We start from the raw sequence: 13,750 nt of genomic DNA on the forward strand, positions 1-13,750 counted from the left end.
TTAAAGGTGAAATTGATTTGCAGGTTCACAAATTCATAATGACTTTACGACACTGGAATGAGTTATTGATTATAGACCTGAGTGTGAACAATGAACCTGCACGAACATGTATTGAAAACAAAAGGGGGGTGTAAGAGTTCAATGAAGACAAAGAGTAAGAAGTATAATCTTTGATATTAACTTACCAAACCTACATATTTTGCATGTCCAGACTCACTTGGGCTGATACTACTTCAGATGCCCATAATATGGTTATCACTTTAGAGCAGTAATAAATCACTCTTCCTCGGTGCAGGAGGTTTCATTACTCGTCTCACGCAGGCACACACACTTCTACCCGGGCATTAGGACCGTAACAGAAGCTGTGAAGCACCGGCCTGGAACCACGCTGAAAGGCTGAACGGCTTCAGATGAATAGATGGTAATTAATACACATAGCACCCTGGAGACGGCAGTACAATCTCAGGGCAAATTACCCTATCAATAAGCTTGGCCTACAGATACAATGAGAGACAAAGAGGAGGAGAGGGGGGGGGGGAGAAAACTGTACATGTTAGGGCAAAGTAAGTCGCAGGTGTTTGACTGTGAGAATGGAGTACTTCATTTCTCAAAAATGAGTCCATCACTCAATCGTGGCTCAGTTGGCAGGGGCGTGATAAAGAGGTGGCCTGGGGTGACAGAGGCCACCCTAAAGGCTGATTTGCTAAATTTGATCTCACTTGAAATAAGAGCTTTTCACATTGTTATTGCAGGGGAATAGAACTACCTATAATAGCTGCTAAACATGTGTGGCCACTTATACTTCAGGCAATCCATGCATGAGTCAGTGTCCTATTGTTGGGATACCCTGTTCAAAAATCCAGAAATACCTTCTCAAGAAATAAAAAGGAATATGCAGAAAATATCTTAAAAGGTGAATATTAAGGGGGGAGAGAAGGACCAGAATAAAGGAAAGATAATGTGCACAATGTTTAAACTAAAGAAATCATCTTTCTCATATCCCCTTGTTATAAAATTACCACAAAAAACACACAGGACTTTGTAGCAGGGATATGATGGTAGAACTTCATCATCCTGATCAAACAAGTCCAATTGGATTTTCCATGCCTTTTAAGAAATCCAATCTTTAACCAACTACTCTTCTCTCTTCTTTGCTTTTATCATATTTCTCTTGATCTCTGTGCACTAGTCTTAAAATGATGAAACAAGGCTGGAAGAAATCTGGAGAAAAAGATCAATGCAGGGAAACAGGTCCCGGCCAACAAATAGGAACAATGTTTTGCCGAATCTTTTTCTCTGATCATTGAATTTCTTGTGCAAGCCTCATGCACCAGTAAGTCCCAGTCTACTCCAGCTTGTTTTTCAATCCTCTCTCTGGACCTTATTCCTCCCTCGGTGGGAAAACGAGGGACATGTCACACTGGACATGTGAGCGTTTATCTGCCTGAGGGCACGGCTGCAGCAGAGCCCTCGGCAGTATATTGCACTTATGACCCAGTCAGAAACATGTTGTGGTCTCCGGAAGATCAAAGCCTTAGCGAGCTGCCTGAAGATACACAAAGAACCACTAGAGACCCAGTGTGACTCTGAAAAACACGATGGCTCTGGTTTGAGATTCTAAGTGAAAGGCGTGTAGCTTTCACAAATGATGACGCAGTCCTTGTGAATCCAGTGTTACTCCTCTTCAAACACAGGTCTTTACACTATCAGCACATCTGAGAGGGAAGATGTTTAACACATGGAGCTGGAAGTTAGGCAGATTGTCCTGCGAGGCTATCTGATAAAGGATGGCTGCTGGTTTAGTCCGACTCAAAATCAAAGTTAATGAAGCAATACAAATGCAAAACAGATTAAAATATAATAATAAAAAATAATAATAATTTCTAAGTCTGAGGAAATAAAAGGTACATATGGGTTCACCTCTGTGTATGCATACACTTTAAAGTCTCTAAAGGTAGCTGTATTGCTGGCTAGGCAAATGATCAATCATGCAAGCACTTGGACATGTGTGCATAGAATATGATTAAGTCTCCTTAAACACCACACAAGTCAAGGAAGCAGTCTGAATCATGTCAAACACATTCAACTTAATATGTAAAACACTGCAATGTGATGGACATCTTTTCCATATCCTTTTCAACATGTAACCAATGCTTGTCCCTTGTATTGTGAGGTTTCAGTTCTGTTTTGTTTTTTCTGTGTGTGTTGTCTTTTCTCCCCCTCCCTTCTCTGGTCCTTTTTCCCTCTGCAGGTATGTGAGTGGCAGGGGGTGTGGCTGGCTCCTCCAGGCAGCAGACGAGGCACACCTGTCTCCCATCTAATCAACCCCTCCATATAAACCTGGCTGTCACCCTACTCCTGTGCCAGATAATTCCGTATTACTCGGTAGTGGTCACGTATTGCCTTCCAGCATATTGTTTGATAACCTCTTGTGGTTTTTGTGCTCTCGTTTTTTGGAACAGTTGGACTGATCGTATGTTTTTCCTTTTTTCTAGTTTTTTGGTGTGCCTCCTGGATCGTTGAGCCAGCCAGCCTCCTGCCTTCACTGCCTGCTCCTTGGTTTGGAACATTAAATATCTTTTGGTTAAACCACTTGTGTTCGTCTCTGTCTCTGCATTTTGGGGTCCACCTAAAACAAAACCTAACATGTATGTTAACAATCAGAATTAAATGCGCTGATGCTGCTTCAAAGCCGGTTTAGTCAATGAAGAGAACAGAGTGGAGATGTTTCAATAACATAAACTGGAGATTGCAGAAATAGCAAAGAGGATTTATTATTTTCTTCTGTTATGTATCTTGACAGCTTCCTCTTCATCTCTACAGGTTCACGTTCATCAAACAGGCCAACCCAGATCCTTCTGGGTTGGCCTTTTATTGTTTAATCATGACACAGTAACAATGCTTCAGGTCTTGCACTAAGTCCCCCCCAGATGTGTGTGGAACATCCAGAAATGTTTTCAGATATCTAATCAAAGCTCAATGACCTGCTCATTCTGGGACTTTCAAGAGTAAAAAATATTAGTACAAATTTTATGACTAAAGTTCCCTTTTTGTTGTTTACAAGGTCAAGAGGGAACATTAATGTTAGAAAGGTGTAGAGTAAATTATAACATAGACAAAGCGTGAATGTAAAAAAACCCCCCCAAAAAACAATTGCAGGACAATAAAAAAATATGCTGAATGATGATGATCCTGTGATTATCCTGGTATTTTTTGGAAAATGCTCCTGCATAGAACTTGATTGGAAATAGTTTTGCTAAAATTGTTATCAAGAAAGATCTATGTTGCTCAGTGCTCGCATCTTTGCAGCTGGAAAAGACCCAAGACACTGTGATCCCCTGGATTTCTTTAACTTGGAAAATATATCTGTTTTGCTGCACCTCATTTAACACTCAGATTAGTGGTGACACACTCTTATCTATTAACACGTTATAGATTGTTAAAGTACTATCTGACTTAATAATGACATATTTTGCCCTTATGGAGAAACTAGCTGCATGCTTGACAAAGTATAGTTTTCTTTCTTAGCCTGCCAAATACGATCTCCTACAGGGCTGAATGACTGAATAATAGCGCCTTTTCTCAACTTTTGTTTTTAAAAATCATTCAATGAAGTAGAGGACATGCATTATAAATAGCTTGAGTGTGGGTGTAGCTTTGCTGCCAAAGCCACATCTGAAACAAACAGGCTTTCAAAACTGACAGAAAAAAAAGGAAAAATCATCAGTTTTGATTGTTTTTGTCCTTTAGTATATATATTGTGGTAGCATATAATGTCAGTGAAAAAATATTGTGCTATTATTACACTATAAGGTATCCCAGTTCTGCTCTGTTAACAGCACCGTACCTCATTGGTACCCAGTGTTCGTCCCAGTTGTCACATCCTTGTTCCCTACAGTCTTGTTTCCTTCTGCAGTACTGACATTTTGGTGACAGCTGTAACAAGATCATATTTTAATATGTATTGTTTTATCCTACAAAATAACTTGGAAGTTATGAATAACTTGCAAGAGGTAGGAAATTCAGGGGCAGAAAATGTAAGATATTCTTCTTGTCAAAAAATCTTTAAGGCGTTAAATTGAAGCAAATCCAGTCTCAAATCAAAGAAGTAAAAGTAAACTAACCTTCAGTAACTTGAAGGGTTCTGTATGCTACTAATAAAGAAAAGTTGTTACTTCCCCGAAAGTTAAAGAAAACTAATCTGAAGGCCTGACACACTGAAACAGACTTATTTTAATGTAATTTACTTCACTGTTTGTACCGTGTTTTGAGGTTTCTTGGAGTACAGACTATAAAGACAAATTCCCTTGACAGAGCACAATAAAGAATGACAAAGAATCTAAATCTGCACTTGCATTTGCACTCTTGTAAACAATAAACAACAGACAGGTGATGTATGTGTTGGAAAGAGAAGTGAATCAACACTGCTAACCTGACACTGAGATTGGAAAGTATAAAGGAAGGAACATATGACCCTGTTTTTGACACCATAGAACAGACACTTTACTTAAAGCATTCTGAAGCCATAAGTAATTGACAAATCTCAGGTCTGCAGCTCAGGACACATCAACTTTTAGCATCAATGTTATAAAGACTACCCAGCTCTGAGGCTGAATTGTTTTTTATTGCCAAATACATTTATATATACCAAATACATTTATATATACAAGGAATTTGTCTTGGTGTATTGGTGCAAAACAGTTAACATGGGAAATAAGGCTAGCAAGTGCTTAAGTAAAATGAAATTTTACTTATAAGAAGCAATTATCAATTGAACAAGTGCATACTTCTTGAGAACAAGGGTGTCTTAACATATACTTGAGTGTCTTTGTGTTTGTTTGTATGAGATGGGCTTCTCTTTTCTGACTGAGATTAAGCTTGTTTATGGCTGTTAATTTAAGTAATTTATGTTTTCCTTGTGTGTTGAATACATCTCTTAAGTTATAGCTTGTACTATGTTTTCTCTGTGTTTGTCCCTGGATTTTATGTTACAGTCCCTCTTCTGGGAAATCTATTTTTGTTGTGAATCTAAACACAAAAGTTAAGTACAAATATAACTCAAGTACCAATAAGTTGTGTTAGTCTGTAAGCTCTAGACAGACCAAAAAGTAAATGTTGTTTTACGCTCCAGCATACTCCTCAGTGGCAGAGCAGCTCCCACTGGGTGCTGGACAGTCACTGTGCCCTTCAGAGCACAGTCCCAATTATGTAAGGACAACAAGGAGCAGAAAGCTAAACCAGTGTCTCAATCTGGAACTCGTACCTGCAGGCAGTCTTTGCCCATCCAGTTCCGCCCTTGAAACACTTCAGGACATTGACTCAATCCAGACACATTTCCACATCATGTGCTTATAAATAAGAAAAGTGTTTAGATTTTTTATTGATATTGTGATAATTGAGACCTAATTTGGGAAAATGTATCTACTGCAATCAAATGTAACTTCATCCACAGTTGATGAACTGTGGTGTCCTGGATTAATAAACGTTGAGAAAAAAAGAGGGGAGAGTATGTATCTTGTGAATACAGCCTGCAGCTAAACTCATAATAAGCAGGAATTATGAGTTGAGTGTTGTTCAGTGTTACTGCCTTTTAAAGAAGTATTTTCCTGCAACTATGACTTTGCAAATAAATGCATTGAGAAGAAAACAACTTTATGTTGGACCAGCACTACGTTAAAGTCAAATGCAAACTGACTTCATAATAGTTAAAGGTATTCATTTTTTTGTTTATTGAATATTTTTTGTGTTCTGAAAAATGCATCATATCCTTATGCTGACAGAGCTTTTTTTAATTCAACATGGAGAATAAACTAGAAACGAAATGTTTTGTCATTATTATGCTTTTAAAACATTATTAATTTCACATTACAATGTTTATCAGGTATATTTATATTTTAAGGTGCACTATGTATATTTGGTCATTTGGAACTAAATACTTTACTCAAAGACACAAATTGGTCCTTGAAAACTGTTTGCAGCTAAAAAGCTACCAGGAGAGTTAAGGGATCACTGTTGCAGGCCCCCATCATAACTTCTCTCGTAGCATTTTATCTTCAAACAGTATTACAGGGACCACATGTTCCCCTGAGGACAGTTTGTGGATAGAGTCATGAAAATATAACACAGAATTTGTTAATTTCTCCAACTTCCACATTTCTCTACCAAAACTCCATAGTGCACCTTTAAAGAGTTGGCTAGCTGTTGTGTCTGTTCATTACATGTTGCAGTTCTGGTTAGCATTTTAAAGCCCTGTTTTTAGTAGTCACTCTATCCCAGGAAAAGGCTGCTGAGCATAAACAATATGAAGTGATATAGTAGGTATAGGTGTCGAGATGTTTGACTCAGCTGGGCAGACTCCCAACAAAGGTGTGAGTCATCAACATCAACACATATCTGTTTACCAACACTTCCTCCCCCTCCCTCATAAAGGTGGCCTGCAACCACCTCACCCTGATAAAACTTGATCACCGTTACATCTGTTTACATTGCTGATTGTAATCAGCCACAGTATTGCGGAATTTTTCAGACATCTTTACAACACAGATAATATTCCCTTGTCTCGTTCAGGGTGGTTACATTTTGAAGAATGATGCATCGGGGCAACATTATAGCAAAGAAAAAACACTGAAATATGTGAAATATGATCATGTGAGTTACGTATTGGATAAAAAGAGTGCAACTCCTTGTCAGCGCTTAAAAAAGATAATGTGTCAGCCCTTCTGCTAATCTCTGTGACATTTAGTCTGTCTGACAGATTTCATTTCTTGAGCAAGAAGTCTTTAAAAAAGTCCAGTGGCGCCCTCTGCTGGTATAATAGAATAGAAGTATAATATATATATATATATATACATCTGTGTTTATATATATATATATATATAATATAGAAAAAAAGTGTTAATGTAATGTAAAAAGGAAACTATTATCTCCAAACAAAACATTTAAAATACATTTCTCTTTTTTGGTTCCATGAGTTTCCTTAAAAAAAGGTAATGCTTTAAGTGTTGAATCATTTTGCGCTGTGTGATGGGTGAATTTTAATTCCTCAAATACTGAAAAGATTTTTACAACATGGAAAAAGGGTTTTCCAAAACTTGGTATACTGTCCTTTTAGTTTCCTACTGCTTAGTCCCTCTTGGGATTTGACAGCTGTATGGTGCAGTGAACGCCTCTGACTGCTTTTTCTTTCTCTGGCACCTGTGCCCGGCTGTCAGACGGTTCAGCGTGTGACTGCTGTCATCTTTGCAGAGAAACAACAGGCTCAGTGACAAAGGTTCCTCCGAAGCCACCCAAGGGACCCCAAATGTTGAGGCAGGTAGGTCCTTCATTCAGCGAGGTTTAAAGTTTAGCCTTCAGCATCTGATAGCCTATAACCTAGGGTATAATTAGGGGCACAATGGTAACAGCCCGTTTCTTTTTATGCATTGATATTCAGCGTGTACCCATCTATCCCTCCAGTGGTATTGCTTTGTCTATTTATAGGGTTGCTAGGACATTAGCTCTGTGCCTGTGTAGAAATGTCATACACGACATCAAGGCCTTACTGCTTTCATCTGTAAATGTGAAGGTCAAGAAACTGCTCCAGTCTCTACAAACTGGACAATTTGCCCTTGAACTTGAATTTTTTTGTTTCCCCAAAATGAAACTAGTGAGATACAAGATAACTTATTTCTTTAGTGAAGGTGAATAATGCTGAAAAGAACTACATTATTTCAAACAAATAAATAATATTGTTACTGCTAAAGCTGGCAAGCAAAGCATTTCTTATAATACCAAAAGTCCTTTGCCTGGCGTCTGACACAGCATTGTTCAAAGCTTTGTGTTGTATACATTCTTCATCTGCCGAATCATGTTCAGCAAACTCAGTTTTAGTTGATCTTATTACCTTCCTTCTCACAGGGAAGGGATGGAAGAAAGCTATGAGACATTTGAGGAGGAGTTAGGGCCACCAAGAGCAGATTCTCCTCCACAGAAGCCTGTTCGACAGATCCGGAGACCAGGTGGCCACACACACACAAAACACAGACACACACTCAAGCACAACAGTAATGAATACAAATAAAAGCCTTCATCCATTGTACATATATTGTACTACTCTATAAATACCTTGGAGCAGCAGCACAGGGAGCTGAAATATGACTCCTGGTCATAGACATGCAGCACAGTGATAATGCAGCTCAGTCGTGCTGACTGGATGGTGGGTGTAATCAGCCTCAATCCTTTAAAATACAAAATCCCCCTTGTGAGACAGAGCATTAAAATGTCTTCAAAGACCATATAGGAGTACACATCCAGATATTATATTTGTACAGCACTGCCCCAGAGGATAAGTAGCTTATGCTGACTTTGGTGATCACTTTTTTTTTTATCTTGTGTCAGATTCAGGTCAACATTTGAATTCAACCAACACTTGTAAATTCTTCTAGTCACACGGCTGCCATCTTATATGTAACCATCATCACTCACCGCCTACAGATTGATTAGCAAAAAGACAGTGAATAGTGAGAAAGTGCTGCCATATTCAGAGGAAAAAGCTAGCTAGCTAGATATACAGTTAGCTAGTTACTTTTTCACTTTAAAATGGTTATTTTAGCTGAGAAATGGTCCTTGAGCTTGCATCTAAAATTAGCTGATGAGTTATTGTTAAATATCATTGTTTTACTTCTAGCCTGGTTTTCTCTTGGTTTCCATTATTTTTCTAGTAGCTGATCAACTGAAAGAAACTGGTAAAGTTTTGTCAGATTACAGACATCAATACTATTTGCAAACCTGGAGCACAGCAAGGACATTAAGCAATATTCAAAGTTGTCACCATAAACTTAAACTCAGTGGAAAACACCTGCCACATGAATATGGCATATTTCTTCCATATTTGTGTATGTCACAAGTCACAACATTATTATTTACTGTATAGTCACAACACGCCTATACACTCATGAAATTCCCATTAGCCTCAGCTCGAGATAATGCCGCTGTGTTAAATGCTAATTTAAAAACTGCTAGCATCCTCCCAAACTTTGAAATATCAAATGTATTTCATTAAAGTATATAGGCTAAATGTCTACACTATTTAATTAACTTAAATTATGAGCTGGATTATTGTTTTTTGGTTTTTTTTTTGCTCTTATTTGTAATTTTAAAAAAACTAATTAATTTGAATCCTTAAATTGAGCTCAGTGCTAATGTTTGTGTTGTGTTATTTTGAGGGTAATATAGTGAGGAATATGTAAGCCAGAAATGATGTCTAAATATGCCATACATTAATGAATTGTTGATAGCTCCAGATCGAGGGTATGGTGTTTTTTTCTTCTAAGGTTAATTATATCCTCATTTGTTATTCTGTTGTTTCAGAAATGTATACTACAAGAAAAGTCAGAGAGGTAAGTAGAAAAACATAATCAAATGTTCATTGTGTTTGAAACCCTAGTTTACTAGTCTATTTGATTCTAATCCTATATTAAACTCTAATAGGAAATGGCACCACAGCAACTGAGAGCAGAACCCAAGACTTTACCCCGAGAACCCAGCCTTCCCAGAACAAGTGAGTAAATCCAGTCCAACTCATGCTAGCCTTTATTAATTGTTTACAATTCTCTATTCAAATTAAACCTCTCCCTTTTGTGATTTTCTTTAGCAATCTTGCCTAAAACGGTGTCCAGTCAAAACCTGGTCCAGATTGAAACACCATGGGAAAATGTCACTCTCAACCGCTGTCTGTTTGTGGCCATAACTATCCTGGTGCTTTCCTCAGGCTTTCAGAGGCTTCATGGCAAGTAAACAAAAAAGTGGGACCATTGATAAAAAAAAATACATCTTCTGTGACTCAATGGTGTCTTTTACCAAACAGAAACCATGCGAGGAAATGGGCCAGCAGAGGAGGAAGAGGAAGTCGAACTGACAGTGAGACGGCCAGGTGCATTACGACACAGAGGACAGCCTGCAGAGGTAAAAGGGTTGACTTATACTACTTCATTTTTGACTTGATTTTACTGAGTAACTTCATGTGATCTAACCCCTTTAGCCTGAAACAACACTATGGGAAGTCATGTTGTGGTGGTTGCCAGACCTTGATGATGAAGATGATGATGAAGAAGATGAAGACGACGAAGGAGTTAAAAGAGGAAAGTCAAAGAGAGGAGCAGCAGCACGAGCATCAAAGGGTCTGAGAAACAAGCAACTAGACAAAAAGCTCATGAAGCAAAGAGAGGGAAAAGTAAAGGACAAAAGAGCCAAAAAGGCCAAGGATGAAGAATACAAAAAGAAGAAAGAAAGAGATAAATCTGAGGAACTTGATGAGGAAGTAGGTGATGAAGAAACAGAGGAAGGAGAGGAAGAGGCAGTGCCTAAGAAAACTAAAAAAATGGTGGTAAAGAAGACGATTCTAAAGGGATAGGATGTTTTCTTTGTTTCTCTTTCACAGACAGAATTACATTTTCTCAATAATTTTCAAATGAATTTATTCAATAATGTGTTAAAGGAGATAAGGTTTGTTAAAGTTGTTAACAGATTCTTATGCTAGTTTTGTCACAGAAACAGAGTTGTATACATTTGAGTTTCCAGTTTGGAGATTCACATTTTCTTGGTCATTTTATAAATTACATGTTTTTTGAAAGTTCTTCATCTAAAATCAAATTGCTTAAAATCGTGTCACCGGTTACATTTCAGTAATAGAAGTAGTAAAAAAGCACTGAACTTGGTAAACTACAGATCTAGATTCAGCAGTTATTAATTGACCCATTTCCCTCCATACATATCTTCAGAGACTCTGCTTTTATTTCTGGCACATCAAACTTATTTCGATCTTAAATGTTGTTTTCCGACCTTCTGTTTGTTTTTTCTCTCTTCTGCTGTGAACCAATCACATGAAAATACTGACACATTGAAAAGTGTGTATGTGATTACCTTGATAAATACAATGACTCGAATTTTCCTCTCCACAGAATTTTATTACAAAAACAGAATCTTAAAAGATAAGCTATTTTGAGTCATAGCTTAAAATGCAGATTCAAAGTATTGTACAAAACAGTGTGATCACATGGGCTGGACCTACACATTTACATTAACTAAAAAAAAAAAAAGTATCATAAAATGTGGGCTCAAACCTTTTTGGGAATAATCAAATTTTGTGATCCTACAATGTTTACAAGGAGATTGTAATTGTAGACCAGCAGGTCAGTCTGACTTCACCTCAGAAAATAAAACATGAAAAACCGGTCAGGGCTCAGTTATTAGATATTGTGAGGCCATCGGGAGGAGGTGGTCGCATTGGCATGGGGGGCATGGGCATCCGAGGGGGCATATGTGGGGTACCTGGTGCACCAGGTGGGAGAGGGGGGATGGACATCCCTCCTGGTGGGGGAGGGGGTAAACTGTCACTGGGTGGGCGAGGTCCACCCCCACTCATGAGAGGAGGAGGACGCTTGACACTCGCAGGAGGGGCTGGCCCACTGGACTGAGTGACAGCTTTCTCCATTTTGAAGTGGAATTGCAGGAAAAACTGTAAGAGGAAAAAAGAAAAACACAAAAGTCTAAAACCTAATACCAAGACAGGCTTTGTATGAATAAATGTTAATCAGCTCATCAGTACCTGTTTGGTTTCTCTGTTCCAGTGGGTCCAGAAGCGGTTTTCTGCTTTATCGATTTCTCTACTGGGGACCTGAAAGATCAAAAATGTTCATGTTAACTCACAGCAAAAACACAAATAGATAAAAAGCACAAGAAAAATACAACTCTTAACACACCTTAAAGGCGATAGTCTCATATGGTTCGGCAGCAAGGAGCAGGTACTGCCAGCGACGATCAGGAGGCTCGATGCGCTGTTCATAAGCAGACATGAAACGATGCCTCGGTCCAATTCCTTCAGCAATCTCTGGGTAATCAATCTGATGAACAGAAAGAATTTTTTATTAATTTTTCTTCGACAGTCTGACCTCTATGGCTAAAAGTAATGTTGACTGACACATGTTGTATAGAGCAAATTTAAATAACACCTACAGATTAAGCATGTGGACCAGACAGCTGGATATCAAGCATATCCATTATATTGATTTCACAAACCTGGAAAAGTAGGGACTGCTGTCCGGTCTCTGGGTCCCTCTGTTTGGTTACTACAAAGAAGAATTTAAATTATAAGTTAAAACACAGCATATGTACTTGGACAGCAGAAACAGCCCAAACAAAGGATGATTACACCAATTCATAATCTCTGAGCCACCCCACCTTTGTATCCTGGACGACCAATTTTGACAAACTTCTTGACCTCAACTTTTACTTTTGCTGGAGCTGGCTGAGCAGGAGCTTCCTTTGCCTCCTTGGCTGCTCTCCGTGCTCTGATAGAAACAAGGTTTTGAAAACCATTATATAGCTAATGATCCACCACAGTTCAAAGATAGAGGACATGTGCTTATCAAAAGACATGGGGATGCAGGGTAAAATTAAATCAGTATAGTCACAATGATTATTGGTACATAAAAATTGTTGTTAACCAGACAATAGAGACGATGCAACAGTGAGATTTTAATGTGCACCATGTTACGCAAAATAGACGAGATGTGGACTTACAAGTTGGTCTGATGTTTCTTTCCCTGTGTGTGAGCCAAGTAACTTCCCTGTAATAAAGAGGATAGCAGTTTTTTTCTTATTAACAAAATACTCAAAAAAGATAAAATAAAACAGTCTTGTTCCAATCATCGTGGGCACCCTCACCTCATTGTTGTGAAGAGTCAAGCAAAGTTTGCACTCATATGATCCTAAATGATTCTTCATAAAGTAGGGGTCTTTGTTGATGTCAATGGTCTCAAGAGCCAGCTGGCGTAACCGCTCTCGCCTATCACGGTTACTCTCAGAGGAAGATGCCACCCCACCGCTCCCCGTCTTCCCTCCAGCACGATGCTGGAAATCCATTTTTGCAATTGATGGGCTCAGTCACAGAGTGAATTTTCCCAGTTACCACTGGATTGGTGTATTTATTGGACCTGTCCTGGATTTATCTGAGGAAAAATAAAGAATACAACATTGCCAAGGCTGTAAATAGAGAAAGACTGTTGTTGCTGTTATAAAAATACTAAAAGCAACTTCATCGTGACAAAGTAACCTTTAGATACACCACAACATCAGATTAAAAAGACAAACCATAACTCTGTAATTGCCTTATTGAAACTTCACTTTGGTTCTCAAAACCCAGTTTAATTATAAATTCATCTCGTGTGTACGTTTATATAAGATATTATTATTGTACATAAATAAACAGCACGACAATACCAACACATTTTTTCTTGGCAAATTAAATAACGTGTGAAATTATAAGTCGTATCAGTCCAATATAAATAAAAATCGAACCCAACTTGATGCATGTTGTTTGAGAAATGTTACTGAATACACAACGTTAATGCTAATGCTAGGCTAACAATGCTTCGGCTTAGTAAAGATTTAAACACGAAAAGTCAAACTTCGTGAGGCCGATATGTGATAGTAGATATGTTAGTAACGGATAAAAACCTCGACTATCATTCATTGAATTAATGTGATAAACTGGGTTCTTAGTCTCTCAAACACTCACCAACTCCACAACGTTAGGATCATGCAAACGTAAATGTGTACTGCGCATGCCTAGTAGACTTCCTCACACAAGGTTTATAATTATTTCCCGGTGTAAGACCGCCCCCTACTGGATTGGAGCAAGTGACTGTTTATATACCGTGCTTTATTTTCTAAACGATTACATGTTGTTTTTTTTGTTGAAAAGCCCCATCAA

At 38.3% G+C, this 13,750-nt stretch overlaps 2 protein-coding genes and 1 long non-coding RNA gene across 3 annotated transcripts; 2 read left to right on the forward strand and 1 right to left on the reverse strand.

Moving 5' to 3' along the window:
• The first annotated feature begins 2,186 nt into the window (after window positions 1–2,186).
• LOC306826149 lies at window positions 2,187–2,589 on the forward strand. The gene is made up of 2 exons (XR_013779375.1): window positions 2,187–2,385; window positions 2,496–2,589. It is a non-coding gene; the product is annotated as an uncharacterized lncRNA (long non-coding RNA).
• A 4,648-nt stretch (window positions 2,590–7,237) lies between these two features.
• LOC306827020 (uncharacterized protein) lies at window positions 7,238–11,107 on the forward strand. The gene is made up of 7 exons (XM_079348640.1): window positions 7,238–7,312; window positions 7,897–7,997; window positions 9,349–9,377; window positions 9,469–9,538; window positions 9,632–9,766; window positions 9,845–9,942; window positions 10,019–11,107. Exons 2-7 carry the CDS (start codon window positions 7,904–7,906, stop codon window positions 10,388–10,390), a joined length of 798 nt encoding a protein of 265 aa, XP_079204766.1. The 5' UTR covers window positions 7,238–7,312; window positions 7,897–7,903; the 3' UTR covers window positions 10,391–11,107.
• On the reverse strand, window positions 10,923–13,662 carry sf3a2 (splicing factor 3a, subunit 2). Its single transcript, XM_079348639.1, has 8 exons — window positions 13,556–13,662; window positions 12,703–12,986; window positions 12,559–12,605; window positions 12,217–12,326; window positions 12,055–12,104; window positions 11,739–11,879; window positions 11,585–11,653; window positions 10,923–11,494 (listed from the first exon to the last, which is right to left on the reverse strand). Exons 2-8 carry the CDS (start codon window positions 12,898–12,900, stop codon window positions 11,219–11,221), a joined length of 891 nt encoding a protein of 296 aa, XP_079204765.1. The 5' UTR covers window positions 12,901–12,986; window positions 13,556–13,662; the 3' UTR covers window positions 10,923–11,218.
• Between the last annotated feature and the right edge of the window lie 88 nt (window positions 13,663–13,750).

This window comes from Symphodus melops (assembly GCF_947650265.1).
Source record: "Symphodus melops genome assembly, chromosome: 7".
NCBI lineage: Eukaryota > Metazoa > Chordata > Actinopteri > Labriformes > Labridae > Symphodus > Symphodus melops.